The 24,020-nt window shown below is 51.5% G+C and overlaps 3 protein-coding genes across 3 annotated transcripts; 2 read left to right on the top strand and 1 right to left on the bottom strand.

Moving 5' to 3' along the window:
• Positions 1 to 1,980: 1,980 nt before the first annotated feature.
• Positions 1,981 to 3,228, bottom strand: SPBR_01773 (myb DNA-binding protein domain containing protein; the record flags this gene model as incomplete). Its single annotated transcript, XM_040760083.1, has 2 exons — positions 1,981 to 2,938; positions 2,999 to 3,228. 2 exons carry the CDS (start codon positions 3,226 to 3,228, stop codon positions 1,981 to 1,983), a joined length of 1,188 nt encoding a protein of 395 aa, XP_040619577.1.
• A 13,657-nt stretch (positions 3,229 to 16,885) lies between these two features.
• SPBR_01975 (cell polarity protein) lies at positions 16,886 to 17,719 on the top strand (the record flags this gene model as incomplete). The annotated part of the gene is made up of 1 exon (XM_040760284.1): positions 16,886 to 17,719. The coding sequence occupies one exon, from the start codon at positions 16,886 to 16,888 to the stop codon at positions 17,717 to 17,719; it is 834 nt and encodes a 277-aa protein (XP_040619578.1).
• Positions 17,720 to 22,068: 4,349 nt separating this feature from the next.
• On the top strand, positions 22,069 to 23,942 carry SPBR_01517 (ring finger domain protein; the record flags this gene model as incomplete). Its single annotated transcript, XM_040759827.1, has 3 exons — positions 22,069 to 22,329; positions 22,426 to 23,408; positions 23,561 to 23,942. 3 exons carry the CDS (start codon positions 22,069 to 22,071, stop codon positions 23,940 to 23,942), a joined length of 1,626 nt encoding a protein of 541 aa, XP_040619579.1.
• Between the last annotated feature and the right edge of the window lie 78 nt (positions 23,943 to 24,020).

Below are 24,020 nucleotides of genomic sequence, written 5' to 3' on the forward strand. Positions count from 1 at the left end.
ATCCTGTTCTGGTGCAGGGCATGACGGGTGGGAGTGAATGGTGGGCTGTGGTTCGTTGTTATGCCTTGGCAACAAGATTATATCACTGTGTCTCAATGCAGGACAAATGTGCAAATAAAGTGCAACCAGCCTGCATAGACCGACGGCATTGCATGGTTCTAGGAACAGGATACGAAAGCGGACGCAAAAAATAATAATAATAATAATAAAACAGCAAGGAGGCACGAGGAAGCATACGATACAACACAATAAAGACCACAGAGCAGGCGTGCGGCCGACATGGCGATATTCAAATACCGTATTATTTGTGTGCACCTGCAAACGGTCGAATAGTTATGCAGAAGCCAGGAGTTTCAGAACATGTATATTTTCACCAAAAAAGCAAATATGCTCCGTCTCGAGAACCCAACAGGACAGGACAGCAAACATATGCCTTCACACACCCCTATATCTGACTGCGATATAGCTCTCTTGTCAACAGATCAACTCGATTATTACGCTTTTTGTTGTCTACTGAGTCCCCCTTTTTTATTTGTCTTCTTTTCGTTTAGTTCCTCTTGCTCATGCATATTCCTTCATATTCTTTTTGTTTCCGCAGTAGCTGTTGTCCATTTTCTTCCTACACCGTCACTTGCTTCTTTTTTTTTTTCGCTACGGCTCGTGGTATCTTTTCATATTTTTCAGCCTTACTAGTACCTGGAGTTTAAGTGGTTGGAGAAGAGTGAGGGGGCATGGCGGCGTTCAGCTTTTGATGTTTAATGCTTTCTTTTTGGATTTTCTGTTTTACGCACATACCCTGTCCTAAACCGAACGCACGGCGCAATTTTGTCAGCTTCATCCCACCCAAAAATTTTAGTTGTGCAGAGGTGTTTTGCTAGAATGGTTGCCTGATACTCAAGACTGCATTCCTGAACTCATTTTCCCGCTCGCTGTGTTCTTTAAAAATGAAACAAGAAAACAAAAGAAAGGCGGAAAAGGGACAGACAGTCGCTCAGCTGAAAATAGCTGCAAGACAAGGCTGAATCCCAGCAGTATGCTATCATGTACGCAAGAGGAAATGAATAAACGCTCCTTGGTTTTCTTTTTTGTTATGCTCGGGATAAATCGTTATACGCTGGTCGAAAACTAAAACGAGATGTACTAGCAATGTAGACGACACGTCTCGAACAAATAATTGGAACAGCAGGGGATATAAAAAACGCTATAATAGGATGAAATGTATCGGCAGTCGTCGGCCGTCCTTCCAGGATGCCAGTATCATAATGAAAACAAAGTAGGAGAAAAACAGTAGCAAGGTTAATGCAAAGGCCGTTGGAACATAATCGTCACTTCGCCTCCAATACAGAACCACAGTACTGAGAAAGAAAGTATCTTGGCCGCTAACAAAACAACGGAAAACGAAGGGGAATAAGAAAGGAAGTCGATGAAGGTCGAGGGCAGAGAAATCAAACGCAAATAAGAACAAGACTGCAAAAGAAACAAAAAAGAAAACAAAGCAACTTAAGAAAACAATACCTGGAAATGTAGACCGCTTCTAGAGCCCGCCCCCGAACACCTATTCACACACCTGCCATGTATATGACATTCGTTTTTGTGTATGCACCCCAAATCCTGTTCGCTATCAGAAGGCCCCGACCTTTATCTTTCACCCCCCTGACTCCAGCTCATGCCCTGCTTTTGCTCTAGATAAAGATAGACAGAGTAAAAGAGAAAGGACAAAACAAAACAGCAGAAACAAATGACACTGTACTTCCTGGCGCACGCCCTTGGGCTCTGTGACGGAGAGATGATGGAAACGCACGTCTATGGCCGATTTCGCAATAAACAAAACAGACCCATGCAATTGGCCAGATGTTGCGCCTGTATCCTTGCCATATTGTTGTGGTCCCAAACGAGTTGAGATGAAAAACAAGAGACGAAACAAAAAGAAACGAGAAGGAAAAGTGAAATGAAAATCGTCAAGTCATTAATCGCTTGCTTTCACCCTCTGTGAATGCCACTGTCAGGGGGGCCTCCACCCCGGCCATCGTCGTACCGGGGCGACTGGAGGTATCGTCTGCGGTGATCGCGTGGCTCAAAGTTGGGACTAGCACGGCGCTTCCCAGCAGCCCCAGCGGACGTCGGAGGCTCCGGGCCTGGGCCAGCCCAATAGCCTCCTGTCGTATAACCGGACAAGCCATGACCAGAGCCTGGCCCGGGGCTGTCCGTATTGCTTGGAGCAGGGCTGGCTCCAAGGGAATAGGCTGGCGTGCTGTATGGGCTGACCCCAGTCGTAATCTCCGCAAAACTGGGCAACGTGCCGCTGCCGCCTGATCGTTCTTGTTGCTGCAAAGGGGGCGGTCCAACACCTGTTTGAATTGGCGGCAGTCCGGGACCCGCATGTTGTTGTTGTTGTTGTTGTGGATGGTGTTGGTGGTAATGATACATGGCGTTGGCAGGATCAGATGGCCCGCCGCCAAACGAACCACCACCACGGACTGGTGTGCCGCCTCGTTCGCGCCGCCCAGACGACCCAAAGCCGCGACCCGAGCTGCTGCTGCTCCCTCCGAAGCCGGTGACAAGGCGGTCGGCATGTATGGACATGGGTGGAGGTGGCGGTAAGGGTATTGAAGGGTTGCCACCGCTACCGCGTCCATACCGAGGTGAAGGCGCACCGCTGCTGATGCTACCCCCGGCACTGCCCGTGTCTGTTCGGAAACCGCCCTGTGAGTGGTGATGAGCGATGGCTAGCGGATGTTGCTGGTAGGACATCTGAGACGGCGACTGGTGGTGGTGTCCAGGAGTGGATGTTTCGACAGTGGTTGCCGTCAGGGAGAAAGGAGTAACACCTGCCCGCCGCGCCATGTCAGCCTCTCCTAGTTGCCAATGCATGGCCTCTGCTGCACGCCAGGGCACCTGCATCTCTTCAGCCACTTTCGCCCACATGTCGGGTTTGAATCTAAAACTCCGCGGTTAGTTCGTGTCTGTAAGCCCACAATATTCCCATTTTCCGGCTCACCTTTCGTAGAGCCTTGCCAGCTTGTTCTTCCTCTCTTCGTCCCACTCGCTCCGCCGTTCGAGATAGTTCTGGTAATGTAGTCTGCAGCTGATGGCACTGCGTCCGGGTAGCCGTTTCGAGATGTCTTCCCATTTCATGCCGCTGCCTCGCAGCTCGATGATCAATGCGTCCTCTTCTGCCGACCATTTGCTCTGCTTCTTCGCGGGGCTGTCTATTGTGTAAGGTGGCATGCTTCGCTTTGCTATTCTAGCCGCGGACAGACCTGGCCCCCCCTTCGGTGGTGCGGTTTGACCAGTAAAGGAGGGGAGTGGAGCTGGAGGAAGTGAGACTTGTACCGCTTCTGCTGTTGTCGCCGGAACTGATACTGTGAAAGGAGGAAAAGGGTGGCTTCCCGGAGCCGAGGCTGGCGACGGTGTAGACGAGACTGCGGAGGCCGACTGAAAGGACTGCGGAGGCGGAAGCGAAGAGGATCGTGGCTGGTCTTGGTTTGCTTGAAAGAGGTACTGCACAGGTAGCAGCGCAGATGGCACTTGAGACTGTTGCTGGTCTCGTTGTCGCTGTGATGGAGGCAGTGGTGTCTGCTCCTGTGTTTGCTGTGGTTCGTTCTGTTGTTGGGATGGCGACACGCGAGACTCTTTAGAGTCGGAACGTTGGAGAAGGGAAGTGATATCCACGGTGGCTGTCTCTGCTCGGGGAATGGCACTGGATGGCCGAGAACACGAGTCCTGACGATGGGGCGGCGGGCACCCGCCACCGCCTTCTGGATGATCGAGCGTGGACAAGCGCTCGTGGTCTGCGCTGCTTGCTAGGTGGAAGTTCGGACGACTCTGTCGATGTAGAGTATCAGAGTACCAAAGATGTGTATCCTTTGGTTCGTTACTGTTTCTTCCAGCCCAAAGTCTCGGCGACCTGCTCGAGCGACACTCTGGCTGGTGCTGGTGAAGCGAAAAGCCAGATAGCCTGGGCCGCTGGCTGCGTCCACCGTCGACGGCAACGTCGTCCGCTTGAAAAGATACGGCGAGAGCCAACGCGGCGGTATGCTATTATCGCTGTCTTTGTGAATATTGTCGCTGTCCGCTGCGTTGTAGTGATTTCTGACAGGCGAGACGTATTGTTTCGGATAGGCAGCCTGTCCCGCTGAACTATTTTGAGACTTCTAGAACTATGCAACTATACATAGAAGCCGTGCCGAGGGTCTCGCACGGTATAGCAGAGCCGTGTTGATGATTCGAAAGTGGAAAGAGGAGTTACGATAGAAGCTGTGCGAGTGTCTGCCGTGGTAAAGAGTGGTAATTGCTCCAGGGTCTCGACACGGCAAAATTGAATATTGAAAGTGCTGTAGTTGGGGGGGAAGGATAAGATAATTACGGGAGGGCTTTGTTAAGTATTTGTAAAGAGGGGGGAGTAATGAATGCAGTGTTTGAATTTTTAGTGAAAGGTACCCTCCGCGCTCGTCCAGTCGTGTTGGCAAAGACGGTGTACTCTATTAAGAGACGAGAATGTTGACATGGCCTCTTGATTGGTGCTGCCCTTTTAGTTTCTCTCTGCCAATCGAGAGCAATAATAGGCAACTGTTGTCGAGAGTGTTAAGACCGACTATCGTCTAGTCGTCCCCTTGATGATGTTGCTGAGAGGTACTTGTTCGATGATGTATTCGTGTAGTTTTGTTTGTGGAGGTACCAGGTAAGAGAGCGTAAGTAGTTCGAAGAGTTCGACCGAGTCGATAGCCAAGGACAAGGAGAGAAAGCTCGACGATGCAGTCGAGTGGCTTGAACAGCCAAAGGAAGAAACGGAGAAAGGACAAGAGATTGGAGAATTAAAGATTAATGTGACTTTATAATTAATGAATTTGGATATGTTAGAATTGTGAGATGACGAGAGGAGGGAGAGCAAGAATGGAAAGTAAACGGAACGCGATAATGGGCGTCTGAGAGAGTTCTTAAATTTTAAAAAGAAAAGTTTGAACTTGAAAGCCAGCAAAGTTGGGATGTTGAGGTATGTATGTCTGCGAGATGGGGAAAGGGGAGGGGGGTGGAAAAGTTTTCTTGGGATAATAAACTAGAGGGGGTGAAGGTAGCAGCCTGAGGGTGCCAGACGATCTCTGGTCATACTGTGTCGTAGGGGGGATCTTGGAAACAGTGCTGTTGAAAACTCAAATAAGTGGAAAGAGAAGAGCCACCAGATTGCGTCCTCTTGCGTTGTGTACGGAGTAGACGATGGTGTATATTTGGTACCTGGATGCCCGTTGGGCTGCTTGCCAGGGTCAGGAACAAGACCATGCAACGAAAGACAGGGGGAGGGGGTAGCTTATGGGTGCCAAGAAGGAAACAAAAGCGCGTATATGTGTCTTAAGCAGAAGAGACAGGAGAGACAATGTTTAAGCGGTCATAGATATTAGGACCTGGTAAGATTCCTTCGTCTCGAGTGCTGAGGCCATTCCCTGGCAATATGGTGCCCTATAATAGGCTCGTCTATGACTGACCTGCACTGAGAGTGTGATATGCTGGGTTGAAAAGGCAAGTGTTCAGAGGGCACAAGTACCATTGCCGAGACGTTTGTTTGCAACGGCCATTCTCGGTACTTGGACAGAATGGGCATCTTGTCGTCACACCCAGGGGGGACGGGGAGACTAGGCTGTAGTGGGATCGGGGCCTAGATAAAGTTAGGGTTCCCACTCTAGGACGAATGCCGTTTCGACCATTCACCGTTTTCGTACGATGACGTTACAGCTTGCTTCCAGGGCAAAGAGATAAACAAAGTCGTTTGTTTCAAAGAAAGCTTGCACAGTGGGAGAGACGGAATTTGACGTTGAGATCGACTTGGCAGGCTTTGGTGTACTGCCCAATTCGGCAGCCTCGCTGGCACGACTGTCTATGATATGGTCTTGTTGCTCGTAGTCAGCTCTTTTCCTCCTTGTGCTTCTATCTTGCTTTAACTGTCAAAAGAGGACGAGGCTTCGAATAATCGAGGAGGGAACTCACGGCGAAGGCGATGGCGCAAAGGAGTGGAAGGGTATTACCCATAAAACTATATGGTAGCCGAGTTAAGTGCATCGAGAACCACCATCTTAGAACCGCTAATATCCATACACCTTGCCCGAGAGCTGGACCAAAGCGTTGTCTTTCTGGAAAGCGCAATCTCCTTTTTTAGGATTTTGTCTGTGCAGCCCAACTCTTTTTGCAAGCGAATAGCTCCGAAATGGAACGCAATGGGCTTTGCCCACCATCAACAAATAATGCATTAAAAACGGTTACAAAGAACTCACTAATGAGACGATCTGTTGTAACGGTGCAAAACCAGTAGAGTAAGCAAGAAATAGCAGTAACATGAAATAAATATCATAAAACGAGTGGATTTGTATGCAGAAAAGAAAGGACAGAATGGTTGACTTTTCAATGCTGGTGTAATAACATGGACACGAAAAGGCCAAGGACTTTCGGGGCTGTAAAGAGAGCGGCCGAGCGTGCCATTGTGACTCGCTTAGGGGAGGGAAAGAGAAGCGAGAACAAAGCCCCAACATGTGGAAAGTGTGAAGTGAACAATACAAAAAAGAAACTGAAAAGAAAGTCGACGACAAACAGTAGCCACATTGGGTACTGCCGCGGCCTCAAGTACAACTGGGCCCCACACTGTTCAAAAAAAAAAAAAAAAAAAAAAAAAAAAAAAAAAAAAAAAACTAACAATGGTCGACGGACGGCGAAGGGGGTGAGGTGTGGGTGGGTAAATGGGCATGAAGGTTGGGGCAGCCACGGCGATCGGAAACCGGGGTTCTGAAGTCGAAAGCAGTGATGCCATTAAGAACGAGAGGCGGCGAGAACTCGAACAAGGTTTATGTGTGCACTTGTGTGAACAGCCCTTGGCGAGGGCAGAGGCAAACCTCCGCATCCTGTTCGCATGACTTAGAAACCTGTCCCTTGTTCATCCTTCGGCTCGGTGTCCTTGTGCTTTGGATGTGGTGTGCTTCGTACACGTGCAACTATAGTGTGCTTCGAGCAACTTTGAGGCAAGATGTACTGCTGCAGCCCAACTGAAAATACTTCTTCGATTTGGAAGAAAAGAGAAGCATGCACTTAAATGGACAAATGGTTTGGGTGCGAACAAGGACGAGACGAGGATGTGGGAATGGAAACACTAACCATGACAGGGTTCAGGGGTTCAGGGGCATTTAGGTCGAAAATCAGAGAAGGCACGGCAAGAAACTTAAGACAAATGGAACATTGCAGGAGAGCAAAAACATTGAAAAAATTGAAAAATAAAGAAAAGACAAAAAAATAAGAAAAGAAAGAAAGTCAATGCATCACGATCTTAGCAAAATTAACCGTAAACTGGCAAGGACCGCCTTAGGGGGTTGAAGTACTGGAACCCACTGTGTGCATGGATTGGAAGAGGACGGATAAAGTCATAGAGTGTAATAACCAACAGAGCACCAACAAAGCCGTCGATTGTGTATGTGCTGTATATCGGCCAAAGAGGCTGAGAGGATGCAATTGCATATCAAAGCATCAGACGCCGAAGGCTGCCGGAAGGGAGGGTGGTAGGGGTGACTGTCGACAAGGGTATGTCACTGGAAAGGACAACGCAGGGTGCATTTCTGTTGTAGCCAGTCGGACAATTCAGAAAACCAGGAACCGGGGTCCACAGTCATCTGCGAACAGACTCATACGGTTCGGCTTGCGTATGCATGTCCAATACGACATTCATACGGAGCACTGATGGGATTTGGAAGCAGAAGGGGGTCAGTCTGGGCGTCGAAAGCGACGCTGCGTGTTGAAGCAAAACAGGCACGACGCAAAAACGGGCAACATAGACCTAATGGCAAAAAAAACCGAGAGATCCACGATGTGCCGAGTGACACGTCGCAACATTGAAGGATAAAGGCAATGGTGCAACCGCTCCGAATAAAGACGAAGCAAGACGAGACGATGTCGAGAACGCCGACACAGGAAAACGATGCAGACCGGATATTGCCAGAACTTCCCAAACAGAGACGCATAAAGAACAGCAAGTCGGCAAAAGCAGCATGCGAAATAGACTCGATCTTTGTGAAAAGGCATGCAGGGGCGGGAAGGGGAAGATCTTCATTGCTACCTTTGCATTGCTGGTTCAGCTCAGTGTGAAACCGATTCGCCGAATGCCTGGATACTGGAGATACCAAGAAACCGAGATGTGTTAGGACGGGGTCACGACTCAAGAAACAGAAAGAGGCCTGAGAAGGCCTGCGAGACTCGCATCTGCATTCGCACGGCCGCTTTTGGCACAGTCGCCGTTAGACGGGTGATCTGTTCTTTCTTGGGTGGTTTTGGCTCTCGTCGCTGGGTTTGTTTTGTTGCCCTTTGCGTGTGTGCTGCTGGAAATGGGGTCGACTCCATGTGCCATGCCTGGACCAGTCCTCCCCTTTCGTGCCAGTCAGAACCATACTCGAACTTGTTGTGGTTGGCAGCCCGATTCGTCAAGTAAACAGAGGTCCTAGTACGCTGTGAAATGAGGGGGGGGGAAACAAAGAGGGATGGAGATATGGAGGTTTGGAAGCGACCTGGTCTGCGGAGAATATTGGTCCTCAAGTAAGATACGACGTCCGATGTTCGTTTTAGGAAACAGCTCGAAGAACAAAGAAGGAAAGAGGCGTGGCCGTTTTCTCCATTTAGGGAGGGAAGGAGAGAAAGCTGTTCCGTCATTGCAGTTTCCCCAACTGTTGTGGGCCTTCATGTAAGTCCCCGTGTAAGGCAAGAAGCTTCAGCCACTGATGCTCGCACCACTCCCCGGTTGAAACCAGGAAGGTAATTAAGGAAGCCGTGCTAGGGCCACGTGAGCGCCTGTGTCGTTGTTGACCTGTCCAATTTGAGATTTACGGGGCTACTCCTTCTCTTCTTGGCGAACGAACATGAACGACAAGAGGTCCCCTGGCGCATTCGTAGTGGAAGTCGCGACCAGCAGTGCTGCCATCGCGCCTTCCTCGGTCGAGTCGTTCTTGCCACTGTCACACTTGTTAATCAACGCCCGTCACTCCTCTCTTTCACGAACACCCCCATCGATCTTTCCTTCCTTCTCGGCCCATCCGGCTCCCGGCAGGTGCTGTCCTTGCATCTACCTCTTTTGACAACTTTCTGATACCCAAACTTGCCTGCCTTGGGCGGTTTCCCCTTGTCGTGAGCATGTTCGCCGGCATCCTCCTTCCGTCTGCTGTTCCTCGTACGACGTTTAATTTATTCCATTTGTCGTTCTCGTTCCTGCCTCCCCGTTACCTTGCTGCCCATCCTTCATGACTTGGCAAACTGGACAACCTCTTGTCAAATCCCTGTTCGTAGTTCGCCTTAAACTCCGCCTCATTTTGCTTCCTCATTTCATACCCGACGCCGTTAATGCCTGCACACGATCGCAAGCCACACATCTTTTCCTGCACCGCCCGAAACGCCCTTGCCAGCCTATGATTTGTATTTGCGTTGACTCTCCTGTTTATGACCTACAAGGAACTGATTCCCCTGACCAGCCCAATCACTGTTGTTTTCCCGCTCGCCTCGATTGTCGCCTCGATGCGTCGCCGTCAATCCCTGCCACCACGCGCCCACTACCGATCGTGGGCCTGGCCTCTGCCAAATTTGGATGTGAATGCGAGAAGAATTTAGCACCCGCAACGGGCCCAGGTCAACCCTGTTCCAGCCTCAAAACCCCAGCCCCAGCGCAGAAGACATGCGTTGGAAAGGCAGAACAACGCTGGAGCGAAGAACGGGACCGGGAGAAGAGTTCATTCGAAGCCACGCTAGGCAGTACGTACGTTCATGCCAAGCATAACCCTAAATCCTCGTTGGCACCATACAGAAGATGCTTTGCTCAAGGACGCAAATATGTATTTGACGAAGCCACAAGGCGACCATCGCTAACTTCCGCTAACTTCAGGTTGTTAGGCAGAGAAAATATGCCGCCTTCATCGCGTTTCAACCGCTCTCACACCAAAAGGGTGATCAACAAGGGTTACGAAATAAATGATGTGCAACTCAAATCATGGCATGTCTAGCCAGGCCACAATGCATTGAACTCTGGCACATAATGGGCAACAGGCTGCCGGCGTCCGACATGGCAGAAAGAGCAGGAAGATAGGAGCCGGGTGCCGACACATCCCAGAGGCGATTCCGTGCCTGCGTTCTGCACAGAACAGTTGCCAGTACCTTGCCCTTCCCAGGTGGTCTGCGATGCAACACGGTGAGATTGATGAACGTTGTGAACTGCTTCGAGGCGCTTGCTGATCGAACAGGGCCCGCCAGCCGAGCCAGATGTCTGTGCGTCTCCTGACCCCAGCACTTTTAGGCGTTGTTTCTTGCGCCAGAGGCTCATGCCATGGTACTCGCACTTCCGTACGATTTTCTGCGGCTGTCTTATTCTCAATCCCACATCACGCAAGGCGCGTGTGACAAAAAACGACTTTGTCCAGTCATCGGTTAACATGCTGGTTAATTCTTTTGGTTGCGGGGCTGAACCAGGCATCCATCGACTGACAATTCGCATGCCGGGCCTGAAAGAGGCACAACGTACAACAGACAACGACCAACCAAGAAATGCGGAAACCCGTTAAGGGACCAGAAAGCTGTGATGTTCGGGAGCAATGCCTACTAAAACACATGTTGCGGGAAAAGAGTAACATGAGAAAAACAATTCCATTAATCCGCCTGGTTGAACCATCAGGTCATCCATCCCTCATGCCAAGCAAAACAGCAGACCAAACCTAGCCGAACCAACACTCGACCGAATGGGAATTTTTGGTTCGCCAGTGGTCAATTGGTTCCGCCTAGTGTTTGTTTACCTGGCTTTCCATGTTTGGTGTCCTATGAATCAACCCGCGACGGAGATCCGGCACTGTGGTTGAGCACGTAAGGACGCCGGAACAAAAACATGTTTGGTTGGAAAAGTCACGAAACAATGGCGATAGGAGAGGCCGGGTCAGACGGTTATCGCTTTATTACCCTGTCGTCACTTACACGCATATGATCAGACTTTTGGTCCCTCTCTACGGCTCCTCCAGTTCAACCCAGCAAATGCGAGATATAGAAGAGGGCAAACCGGCGGTCAGGTGCGAGGTACAGTGGGTCGGCTTTCTCTCCCAAATAGCGGAAACAATCGCAGGAGCAAAATTATCTCCACGTCCTCGATACTCTCCGTTCGGCTCTCATAAGCCGTCCTCTCTGGGTACCATCTGAAGCCGACCGCCATATTGCCCGACCGCTCATTTATACCTTAGCTATAGGTTGTATGTCCTGGCAAAATTGGCGTCTTGTCCTTACACCCTCTTCTTGAGGCGGTCTAGTTTAGCGGTGACACCTGTCATTCTGCCAGCAGCTCTGCCAGCCAGTCCGGGTTGTGGCCGATGGATGACCACACTTTCCACTTTGTGCGCTCTCCTTTCGCCCCATGAACCATCATCGTCCTCGTCGAACGACAGGTTGCCTGTCTCGGAGTCCTCCGTGCCTCATTCTGTCCCAACTCGGTATTGCTCTGCGCTCTTTAATGCGAGTGATTTGGCAAGCGTCCAGATCAAAGCACCCCTCTTTTCTCGGAATAAATCTCTAGCGGTGCAACCTAATTTGTTGAAGAAACTCACATGTCTCCAAACCCTCTGCATTTAAATACGCCACCGCCTAATGGATGTTACAAGCGGCCCCCCACCTTCAGGATACGTATAGCTGCTTTGTGTTGGCAGTTGCTTCTCTGGCTTGCCCAGCACTAACTATGGCAGAATGATGAGCAGTTCACAACTCCCTTATGAACATGAACCTACACTCATGGGAAATTCCTGTGGGCCTCAGGTGACCTATGTGGAGAAAACACGGGCGTGTTGAAGTTGTTAATACTGTGCGACAGCCCAGACACAACAAGCTGAAGCCAAGAGGGCCGCCAGTGGCCACATGTGAAGGGTATGGCAATGCCCTCCCCAACAGCATAGACCATGAGTCGAGGTGAAGATTGTGGAAAAAACCTAGACCATGCAGCTCCTCCGGTTCCCAACTACCTCTGCGATTGCCACCTCCCCCTCCCTCCCCTCTCCCCCAACACTGTCTACCCTGTGTCAATATGATAGTTGGGCAAACTCACCATGACCTCCCAGTCGGTGAAAAGGTCCGGGATTGGGCGATAAAGTATGGTCATCAGCGACAGCAATTCAGGCCAAGATACACGCAAGACAGTGCACGATTCATGACTGCGTTGGTTCCCCGTCTGTGCCTGACGAGGCAAAAGTTGGTTGCCTCTCAGGTACCGACATGACGCTTTCGTTCCCCCACATCCTGGTCACTTGAGTGACAGCACATGTACATCGTATGAGTTTTTATGTATTCCAATCCGCGAACAGGCAGTTACTTAGGTAACTAATGCGGGCCTAATTGATAGGACACAACGGAGGTGTCCACATTGCACCGTCTAAGCGCCCTTCATGATCCATTTGTCGTTTTCTTTGTGTTTTTTTTGTCTCGTTTTCATTTTGTTTTCTATCTACGTCCTTTCCCTTCTAACACCACTTACATGTTTGGTGGTCTCTCTCCGTCGGGCTTCGAGCCATTTAACCAACCAACGTCGGGGCATCAGGGATTGCATCGGTTGACAAAATGGGGTTTTGTAAATATTGCATTGGTCAGCTTGAAAGCTATAGGAACAGAGCAGCACAAAATAGCTGCTGTATTATGCAAGCATGTTATTGATTACATTGTTGTGTGGCGCGGAAAGAGTGTACATTGTAACCGAGAAAACGGAGCCGAGCAAGGTGAAGCAGCAACATGAGAAAGCTAACCAGCTCGTAAAACCGCACGTCTAGTATCGTGAGGTTACGAGGTTTCAAAAAGAGACTGCTCTAGCGAGAGGCCGCGAGTGATTGGGGGTTTTATTTTATCCGCTCGGAAAGGAATATGAGACACTTGATAATACATAAAGTTCACGAAAAAGAAATAAGACGGCGAGACGATAGTACTATTGTCGGGTAAATGCCAGGCAATGAACTCCGTCTGAAAGGAAAGAAGCGAGAAACAGTGAAGATGGGACGATTGATACGAGTTCGGCTGCAACCTCGCCTGTTTCTGTTTTTAGAATAACCCGCCGGGAGCCAATACTTTAACCTTGTCCTCGACCAGGTGGCAGCAATTCTACTGTTCCTTTTATTGGTTTCTTAGAAGGTGACTGTTATTCATTTTGCTCCTACTTCCTATCCTGGGCCTTGTCTATATAAAACAAGCTGGAAATTGTGGGGACAGGCATATAAGATGAAGCAAACATAAAATAAATATGGTGATGGCGAGAACAAACGCAGCATCAAGGTACTAGGCGTGATATCTCTACCGGACGTCTGCAGTCCCCCAGTTGTCTCAAGCAAGCGAAATAAGTATGACAAGAAAGCCACCTGGGTGAATTGACATTGGAGATACCCTCCATTTGTCGTTGACACTTTTATTTTATTATCTATTCCATTCACGGGTCGAAAAGTCCACTATACGACCGCTTGGATGCTTCCCGCTGCCGGATGTTACTGTAGCAGTCGCAATGTCTTGAGTAGACGAATCACGGCGCAAAGAATGGCCAAGAAAATGAACACAAACGCAGGCGACCAGTAGGGACAGTGAGCGAGGGATTTACAACTCCATCACGGGCCGTCTGCGGGGAGGAAATGGACGATGCAGGCGATGTCCGCGAGGTGTCATAAAGTTAAAATAAGAAAGTTGCCGTGGAAATGCCGGATTTTAGCCTTTCTTTGCCGGCATCCTCCGTTGACATGCACAGCTTGACAAACATGATAGGGCCTGTTTCTATTTTATGCAATTTTCGGAACGTCTCTTGTGTGGTTTTCTTTTTTGCTTTCGTTTGTTCTGTTTTGTATACTCGGGTCAACGGAAAGCCTTTTCATTCGACCTGGACGGATGACGAAAAAATACGCACGTGTAGCATTGAAGTGCTTGCATGCTTCTTCTGTTGAGCCTGTTTATGCTTCCCCTGAAATAATCAAAGAGAGAAATCGAGCCAGGCTTTGCGACAACTTGCTTTTATTTGGTAGTTAATGGGCATACAGTGAGAGTGACTAGGAATTTATAGAACACAGCTGTGTCCATTGTAGTAAGGCTCCAAGACAAGTGAGCTTTTGAATACATGTGAACCGCAAAAAAGAAGCCAAAAATCATTTGATTCTTGGTGACACCGTTTGTCCACATAAAATGCTGTGATATATGGACAGAGGCACAGGATATCCATACGGCGGTCCGAGAAGTTCTTTATATTATTTGTTTACATCTGAGCCGTTTTCGATGGCATCACCATGCTCACCGATCCTAGTTCTGATCGCTGCTCGTTTCAATCTGCCAGCACATGTAGTCGTCGGTCAAAACAAGGAGCAGGGTTGTCAGTTCGCGGTTGTGCCCTCTATTTTGCATTCATGTTCTTTGTGTTTGCTGTCGTGCTTGGAGAGGACAAATCGACCTCGTATCGTTCTGAGATACGACCTCGCCGAGGTACCGTTCCCGCAAGGCAAACATTTTGTCTTCTCCACCTACGTACACCGAAGCAAAACATAAAGCTACCACAGCACATGTGGTGTACCAACGGCGTTGGCTTCAAAACAAAGGGTGGGGGCCACCTTTATTTTCTTGCTCTTGTGCGGGTATATCAGACCAACGTCTCTGCCAGTCCGGAAGCCATCACGAAATAGTTGTTTGTAGCTAACCGCTCCCGTTTCCGTCTCCGTCTGCGTCTCCGTTTCTGCAATGCAAATCACTTGTCATTCCGCCCGAACTGCGTCGAGGCGAGTTGCTCCTATTTAGTCTATCGTATCTCACATTCCACCATGAAGCGGTGCTCTCGGCATATACTTTACTCCACGTGGCTTGCATAGCGCAAACTCTCCTTTCCGAAGCTCACCATGTGCGCCACTCTACTTGACCACCCTTTCTGGGAAGAAAGAATGAAAAAAAAAAAAAAAACTCTCCACTACGACCTTAAAGACCAAGACAAACTGTGGATGCTGTACTACTCGGGCTCAGCTCCCCTCACGTTACGATATACGGCGCGCAATCCGCCGATTGCTGAGGGAGATACAAGTTAGCCCACGGGAGCACTGCCGGAATCTGTGCCGCGTCAGTCAGAACGTCCAAAAGAGCCATACAATATACAATACGACATGGTCCGCTTCATCATTCGTACAAGGCTGGGGTGGACACACGTTTTGATTGTACATCTTGCCTCGGGGGACGGAAGCCTTTGTTTTATATTAACTCGACTCTGTCTCTCGTATTTTTTATTTTTTATTTTTTATTTTTTATTTTTTTCGTACAGTTCAGTCCGTTTGTGGGGATTTGTTTGCACAGATCCTTTCCCAGACCAGAGTGCGTATCCCACTTGCGACCAACGAGCTGGGTTGTTCGAGGAGCTCATTCAACACCCAGTACGAAAGAAGCAGAGGTGCATCAACCTTGTCTGCTTGTGTAACCACAGCATCGAGCCACTGGAGACACACATCCCACACACGCAACGATCCTTTCTCGGCCACCCCTTCTATCCCCGTCTCGCCTAGGTTTTGTTGCGTTGTCCCTACGTGTGTACGTTCGCTGCCCTCATCTTTGTCCCCCAACCCATGCCCACTGACCCACTTGTGCAAACGCTCTTCATTTTTCAACGCATGTCTTGAACAGGGCGCACCGTGCTCAGTCTGTCATGCTACCGTATGGTCCTCTTGACTCCTCGTCCTGCCGTACATCCTGCTTCACCATTCTCTGATACATCTTACCTCCCGGATAGCCGCTATGTCGTGCATCTGCCAGGAAGCGGGCTTTGCCTTTCATGGCGGCTTTCTTTCTTTTTGCTCCCTTATTTTTCTTTTCTTTTCTTTTCCTTATTAATTTCTTAACTTTCTTTGCACTCTTTGTATCCCTAGGACTGTACACCAATGGACTGAAGTCACGAACCCAGCAACTCTGCAAGTATCGGGAAGACGTTTGCACGGCTTCGCACTCGAACAAATCCATTGTCGTCCCTTGTTGGCAGACCTCTTTTCGTCCGTCGCGGCTTTGTCCTCTGCGTTCTCACTGACTTCACCTCATTTTTGTGCAGCCACCCGGACCACGTCACCTCATCCCGTTCCCCGATCCCGTACAACATTGACCCTCTGGAACAAACGGAGAACCCTGTTCGTGCGTCACTCGATCTTTTCCTAGTACGTTTGGCCGTAGGACAGAATGTGGGACGGTTGGCCTGGCTTTCCGTTCTTGCGTTGTCAGCGTTTGAGCTAATAATAAGAGAAAAAGAACTATTTCTATTCAGAATCTTGATTCAATGGGAACGAAGCGAAGCCTGGGTTTGTTTTAACTTCTTTTATTGCAACAAAAATTCTGATCAAGAAAACAGTACTGAAAGATTAGACTTTTATTTTCACTTTACTTGCTTTCGATGAAACAGTTACAAAAGCCACTACGACCGCAATATTGCACAGATTTGTAAAATGTATAAAGTATCTATACAAGATTAAAAACTCACAATTCCACCCATTTTGTCGGCATGTCGTGAAAATATACAAAAGTACGCTGCCACTCGCAAGGCTGAGAATGGCAATTGTCTTGGGGGTGTGTGCTGGGTTGTTCCTTCCCAGCCAATCAATTGAGCCGGACTGCCTCCCCAGTTTTTATTCTGGTGCCTTCCACTTGCCCCTGACTACTCCATCCATAGTGGCGGTAGCTGCACATCGCCATCTAGCGGCTCTACAGAGGCAGCTTTTTAACCTCAAGCTTCGCCATATTACAAACCAACACTTTTCAAGTATCACGGCGCAACGTTTCAAGGCAGCCCATTGTCGTTGCACCTGTCACAGCCTGTCGATTTGACCTCTTCCACCACGTCCACCACATACACCCTACTCCACCAATACTCGTCAACATGGCCGACGTCCCGATGCTCGTCATCTCCGACACGGCATCGTCGGAGCGCCGCATCACGCCCAGCTGGACCATTTCGACGCTCAAGGCGAAGCTCGAGCACATTACGGGCGTGCCGCCGTCGGCACAGACGCTGTTTCTGGCACCGGCTGCCGTGCCGGGCGCCACCTCGTCTGCGGGCCCTGCGCAAAGAACGCCCATTGCGGCAGCGGACGAGGATGCCACACAGCTGGCCCAGTTCGCCCTGAGCCCCTATGCCGAGCTGCACGTCGTGGACACGCGCCCGCCGGGCCAGCGGCCCAACTACACCGACACGTCGGCCGTGGAAAAGTACGTGCTGCCGGCCGAGGCCTATGCCGCCAAGGCGGACAGCGTGCTGGCGTGGAAAAAGGCCCAGAAGCTCGGTCGCTTCGACCCCGATGCGCCCGAGCACGCGCGCGCGCGCATCGCCGCCTTTGCAGCCGAGGCCGAGGCGCGCGGCATTGCCGTGGGCAAGCGCTGCCGCGTGGGCGGCGACGACACGCGGCGCGGCGTGGTGCAGTACGTGGGGGACGTGCCGGAGATTGGCGCGGCGGCGGCGGCGGCCATTGTGGCGAACCCGAGCGCAAGCGAGCAGGCCGCGCTTGGCGCCGCGGGCACGTGGGTGGGCGTGGAGCTGGACGAGCCCGTGGGCGGCAAGAACGACGGCAGCATTGGCGGAACGCGGTACTGGGGCGCGGAGCCGAAAGCGGGCGCGCCGGTTCAGAAGAAGGGGGTGTTTGTGCGGCCGGAGCGCGTAGAGGTGGGCAGCGAGTTTGGCCCGCTGGACGACCTGGACGACATGGAGGAGATTTAGACGGGACATGGGAGGAGATTGGGGTGTTGGTGGGGACGTCTACAATGTATGTGCTTCCGGCGGCGCCGGGTGTTGGTGTCTGTCTCATCACCAGGGCATCAACTTTTCATGATACCATTTCTCCTTGGCTGGAAAATCCGAGAGATTGATCGCAATGGGCGCCGTTTATGTAGAAATCGATCAAAACTACGAACATCCGGTTGGTCAACACAGTACAGTATCACTTTGTCGATGGTAGAGATGGCAAACGGGTGGACGGTCGGCGAGCAACAGTACGATCGTATCCACGTCCTGGTCCTGGCTGTCGGAGAAAAAGAAAAACAGAACGTTCATCAGGGTATATCATGGCAAATCAGACAGAACGTTGCCTGTAAACATTGATCATCAACGCTGCATGGTGTCTTGCTTACTGCGACGCTTATTGTATTGGTAGTTGTTGACAGCTCAGCGATTTTGAGTCCAGAGGCAAGGAAGTGCAAGGCTGGGGGCCAGAACAGAGTGGTCTCTGACGGCGGCGCATTATTTCGGATGTTCAGAACCTTATATGTCGATGAGGGCGTAGAGACGAGAGGGTCGAGACGTCCGATCGGCAACGACAGGATGCCATGGTAGGCGGCGATGGAACGGAAACAAGATACGAGATATGGAAGCAGTCTTGGCCGGACGTATTCTGCTCTCCTCTTCTGTTTTACACTGCTACGACGCTCTGATGGACATCACTCGACACGACCAAAGACCGGGCCTATCCGGTGCAGGGATTTGATGCGCGATGCTTCCAGAACCTGGTCGACCTCTTTTTCTGCAAATCCAGCCGTCATCGTCGCCCAACGCTGGGCATGTCAAACACGAATGTTTTATGCACGCAAAGCGGCAGTCAAAGCGTCTATTCGGTTGCTGGCTGTCAGAATGGCAAGAAGAAAAAAAGCGGCGGGAAAAAAACGAAAACACGGCACGCAGCCGGTAGAGTCGTAGGCAAAGGAGGCGTACCAGGTTGTGGGCTTCATGTTTTGCTCCCTTTTGTTGGTCCTGTCGGAGCCCTATCGCCCTTGTCGCTCCCCACCTCCCCATACTTTTTGCTGCATTTGACTGCCGTCTTGCACGAGATTCAACAGGAAATACTCCTACTATGGAGCTTGTTTCTCGCCATTGGCACATCATTTTTCAGGGCTTCTTTCTCAGATTGAGATGTACTTCTTTCTCTTTATAAGTCACCCATGCAGCCATGCTCCTCGATCTGTCTCAAGCTAGTCCCTTCAGGTATCGTCTATTCTCTCGTTTCTTCTCGAAAGCCGCTGTACGGGTTGGCTGCCCTCTCTCCTTGCTGTCTTTTCATCAATCTGCTGCCCCATTTGGGGGGCAGCAGATTGAATGGCCCACCCCCCGGAAGTTTAGCATCTGAAACCGTGCACATCACGAAGCCCACTCCTACGTTGTCTCTTCCTTTCTGCATTCTTTTCCCCCTCCCGGTGGCGATCATCTAGGCGGCTCGGGGAAAACAGGGGAAAGAAATCAGGAAAGAAAGGCACATAAATCCCCCCCGAAGCACGGAAGCCCGGCAAAACGAGGCATCCAAGCGATAAGCGGCATGACAACCTCCATTCTGTGTATTGCGAATCGAGCAACTCTGGTTTCTCATCACCTTTTACCACCTCTGGTTAATCCCTGTCTGATCAATGCAGTTTCCTAGGCGCTGTGGCACCCCACGATGACGACGACAGAGACAGTGAGAGTCGCCAATTGTCTGTTTCAAAGCCTTTTCTGGGCGAGATCACACGCCCCTGTTTTTTTCTTCTTTTCTTTATTTTCTCTCTCTCCTTTACGACGTGTTGTCGCGGAGCACATGTAGCGTAGGGTGCCTTCACCCCTGCTGTCTTTCCCATGCAACCTTTTCCATGTCCATGATGAGAGTTTCTCAGATCGGTGATACCAGGAGCAGCGCTAGTACACCTGGTTGCACACACATCCATGCAGCCTCTTGTTGTACACAAAACCACGTTGACCGTTTTGCCAAGGTAATTCCCCGGCACTCGCCCTTTGACGAGGTCGGCACGCCGTATTTCTTTGTGAGATAAAACATACTCTGAACGACGACAGACTCACGAGAATCGAATGCACTCTCCACGGATGATCCGGGCAGAACATCGCACAAGACGACACCTTGACAGTCTGACCGGACGCTCACTCGTGTACTTGCTGGACAAATAGGGACATACCTTCTCGTTCAATCACGCGGCGCGACATGACACTGTGTGAGCGCACGCGACACACCGACCAAACGATCAGCGGGTGGGCTGACGGACAGCTGGCTTGTCGTTTGCCGCAAGGACGGAGAGAAACGCACGGGAAACGAAATGCCCCGACGCTTCGTTTCTCGCTCTCGTCTGTCGATTTCGCTGCTGACGTTTGTCGCCCAACGGATGTTCCCAATGCCGGGGCGACCAGGCCAAGCAAGGCTAGGTCGGGGCGCTGCGGAATCGTGGAAGCATTGGCTGGAATCATAACCGACACACGCAGCCTGTCAAGTCCCTCGCGTGTGGGTGTGGTGGTGGAAACCAAACGGAACGGGCGGAAGCCAATGTCAGCCTTTGTTGTGGCATGCTGTGTTGGGACTATGAGGAATCCCCTAATACTACGCCTTACTTCCCAAATGCGCAGCGGGCTCGCCGCACTGGCCGCTGTTAATTTGGCCCCTCCCGCAGCCGACTACCGCGTTATCGATAAGCGAGTGCGCAGAATGCACTATAAATTGACGCCGACAGGGTCTCGTATGACGCCGTACAGTTGGGTGTGTATGGAATCTTAGGGGGCGCAGCTGGGCGCTCAGAATTGTGGCCTTTCGATTGGCCCCTTGGCGCTTTCTTGTCTTGGGAAGTGGAGCCTGGGTTGGGGGTTCCTTCCCCCAGAGTGCACATTCAACGACAAAGCGGATTTCTGGCTCATGTCACCCGCTTTAACAAAGCAGAGGCGCTAAAACAGCGCAACGTCTCAGACGGCGTGTCGCAGATCGCCCAAACCCAGACTTTCGTCTTTTCTTTTCTGCTGTCTTCTTCGCTTTCTGTTGCGTTTGCCTGTGCTTTGTAGGGCGCGTGTTGGCCGCCATCATCTGTAAAACTGTGTAAAACTGTCTCAAAGAAATCCTCTAGTCGCTAGCCGGTGGCGGCAAGACCGTTGGTTCTGGCCCCGTTGGCGTGGGTCGTTCCTGCCATTCGGTGTTCCCCGCTACGAAATCGATACGACGTACTTCGTAGAGGTGAGAAGAGATAGCGGCGCATCGATTGCACTTTCCTTGTTTGTCCCCAGTGCGGAGAAGGAGACAAAGTGCGCGCGTGTGGACGACGTCTGCTCCACAACCCCCGTCGTGCCGCTCTTTCCATTCTTTGTCCCCTCTTGGCCTCTTGCCCTTGCCCTCTTGCCCTCTTGTATATCGCCATATCGTCGACCTCCGGCCTCTTTTCTGGCCTTTTCCCTCTCCCAACGCAAGTCCACGTAATCCTGCGCATCGTTGCCGACACCCCGATCGTCCGTCCTTCTCGTGCTGCTACCGACTCTTGCAACCCCCTGGTCGGCCCTGGCACGTCCACGCTTGGCGCCCTGCCTGCGTTTGTGCTTTGCGCATACTCTGTGGAGGACGATCAAGGGACTCTACCCAAGAAACTCGGATAAGCACAAAACACCCAAGCACTCGACCACTCAACCACTCAACCACAAACTCGCAGGAGCAGCAAAGGCACCGGCCACATCTGTTCTGTCATCGGCACGGGGCTATGTGACAAACCCGGTGCCTCAACTGCGCACATCTGTCCTTCCTCTCCTTCCCTTCGCCTCATCTCCCATCTGCTGTCTCTCATTACCTCATCCAGGCCCTCTGTTCCGTCTGAAGCAATTGATTCCACCCTCGATTCCAACCCCGTCGTGTGCTCTGCCCCCTGGCTGGTGCTGTCTCCACACACTCTTCTTGTCCTCTTTCTCAGTTTTCTCAAATCACTGTACTTCTCCCGCTCCGTCCCATTATTTGCGTTTTCTTTTTTTCTTTCCTTATAAGCTCGTCAAACATCTCATCCACGTCTCATCCCGCCTCCTCCCTTCTCTTTCGTTTTATAAACATAAACATCTGCAACCTATTCTCGACATAGTTCGACATCCCGACGACGTCTTGACATCTCCCCATCTCAACATCTCGACATCTCATCAACCTCAAAAAACAGACATCTATCGTTGATACTCACCAACATCTGCTCACGCGATCGAGAGGCTCCTGGTCGTAGACCCGCTCTCTCTACTCCAGCGGCGACGTCGACCGTCGTTAGCGCGGACATCCTCAACTCCCTCTCTCAAACACACTAGCCGACATGAGAGGCACATCATCAAAAATGCCCTCCTGGAAATGGTTGCTGACAGCAACCTCGGCCACTATCTCGGCCGTGGCCGCCGACATCAACTCCTCCTCTGACGCCACCATCTTCTCCATGGACTCCGTGCCCGAATGGCAACAGTCCTCAGCCATGTCCCTTCAGGTGTCCGATCCAGACGCCGACATCCTGCCAATATCATTTACAGTTGTGCCCTTAACTGCCGTTTTGGGCCTGAACCAGTCACAGGAGACGCGAGGTGTAAGTTGACCGCAACAATGACAGACGCTACCCACTGAATTTTGCACCGGGTACGGTGCGTCACACAACTCTCATACTAACAACAAATATATCTAGTCTGTGAATATCAGAGGCAGCCTGATCGAGGCCACAGAATCCAACTATGCCAACATCTCAGGGTCGAACCAAATTGCCTACCTCAACTGTGACAACACGACAAACTCATTTATCGACGCCAACCGCATATTCAACGCCCTCATGGGCAACCTGCCTGCGGCCATCCTGCTTTACAGCCAGGTCGGCAACTGCTGCGGCCTTACCGGTTCGAACCTGGCTTACCAGACCATTTTCACCATGGTGGACATGGGAGAGGCCGCCCAGGCCCTCAACATCACGAACAACGGCGACGGTGTGGCCCAGGCTTTTATCAGCGGCAATACCACATCCACAGACGGTGGAGGTGGTGGCGGCAGCGGCAGCAACTCTGCCGTCGCCATGAGCATCCTGTATAGTATTACGGGCCTCATCACCCTGCTCTTCCTCGTCATCATTGCCACCGGCGCCGTCCGCGCCCACCGCAACCCCGAGCGCTACGGCCCGCGCAGTGGATACGGCGGACGCCCGCGCCAGAGTCGCGCCAAGGGCCTGGCTCGTGCGATGCTCGAGACTCTGCCGATAGTAAAGTTTGGCGACGATACGCCCGCTAAGCCTGATCCGAGCATCGAGCTCGAAAGCTCGCCCGAATCCGTCCACAGCCGCAACCCCAATGATGTTCAGGCCCATCACCTCTCGACGATCCCCGAAGACGAAGTGTCACAGCCTAAGACCACGGGCGTGCTCGGATCTGCGCCTGGCGTGAACGCTGGGCCCGGCTCGTCTGCCGCCGTCGGCGCTGCCGCTGGTACTGCGAACGCCGCCACTGCCTCCAAGGACGTTGGCAAGGCTGCTGAGGGCGAGTATGGCGACCACCTCGGCTGCTCCATCTGCACAGAAGATTTTGAGGTCGGCGAAGACGTCCGTGTTCTGCCTTGCAACCACAAGTATCACCCTACCTGTGTCGACCCGTGGCTGATCAACGTGTCCGGCACGTGCCCACTCTGGTACGTTACTCGGCTATATTTGTCTCCCCATTCTCAAATTAAAACGCAGCCCACGCCCAAGTGTAACCTCTGTGGTGGACACCCTGTGGCTGCTGGTCTTACTTCATTGGTACATGTATACTGACACTCTATTTTTGTTTTTGTTTTTATAGTCGCCTGGATCTCCGTCCCAACGACGGCGAGACCGATGCGTCCACTGTTGACGGCGAGGCGCCCATGCCTCCGCCCCTCAATGCTGACGCCGGTGCTGCCGAGTCTCCCAACGATGCCACGGCTACCGGCAATCGCCGCCGCGCAACGCGTATCTTTGACCTCCACCGCCTTCGCCACGCCACAGGCGAGGAGCGTATCGAGGCGCTCCGCCGCTTCCGTATAGAGAACCAGGCCGAGAACAGTGCCGATGGCAGCGCCGCGGCCACTGCCAACTCGGGAAACGGCGACGAGACCAACCGCGAGAGACTAGCGAAGCGTCTTCGCGACAAGTTCCGCATCCGGACACGGGCTCAGGAGCCGAGCTCGTCGAGCAGCAACTAATTTCATAACGGGCGACGACAAGCCACCACCACCCTTAACTCTTAATACAATCTACCCTCTCTTTACCATCTCATATAC

This window comes from Sporothrix brasiliensis (assembly GCF_000820605.1).
Source record: "Sporothrix brasiliensis 5110 chromosome Unknown Cont18, whole genome shotgun sequence".
Classification (NCBI taxonomy): domain Eukaryota; kingdom Fungi; phylum Ascomycota; class Sordariomycetes; order Ophiostomatales; family Ophiostomataceae; genus Sporothrix; species Sporothrix brasiliensis.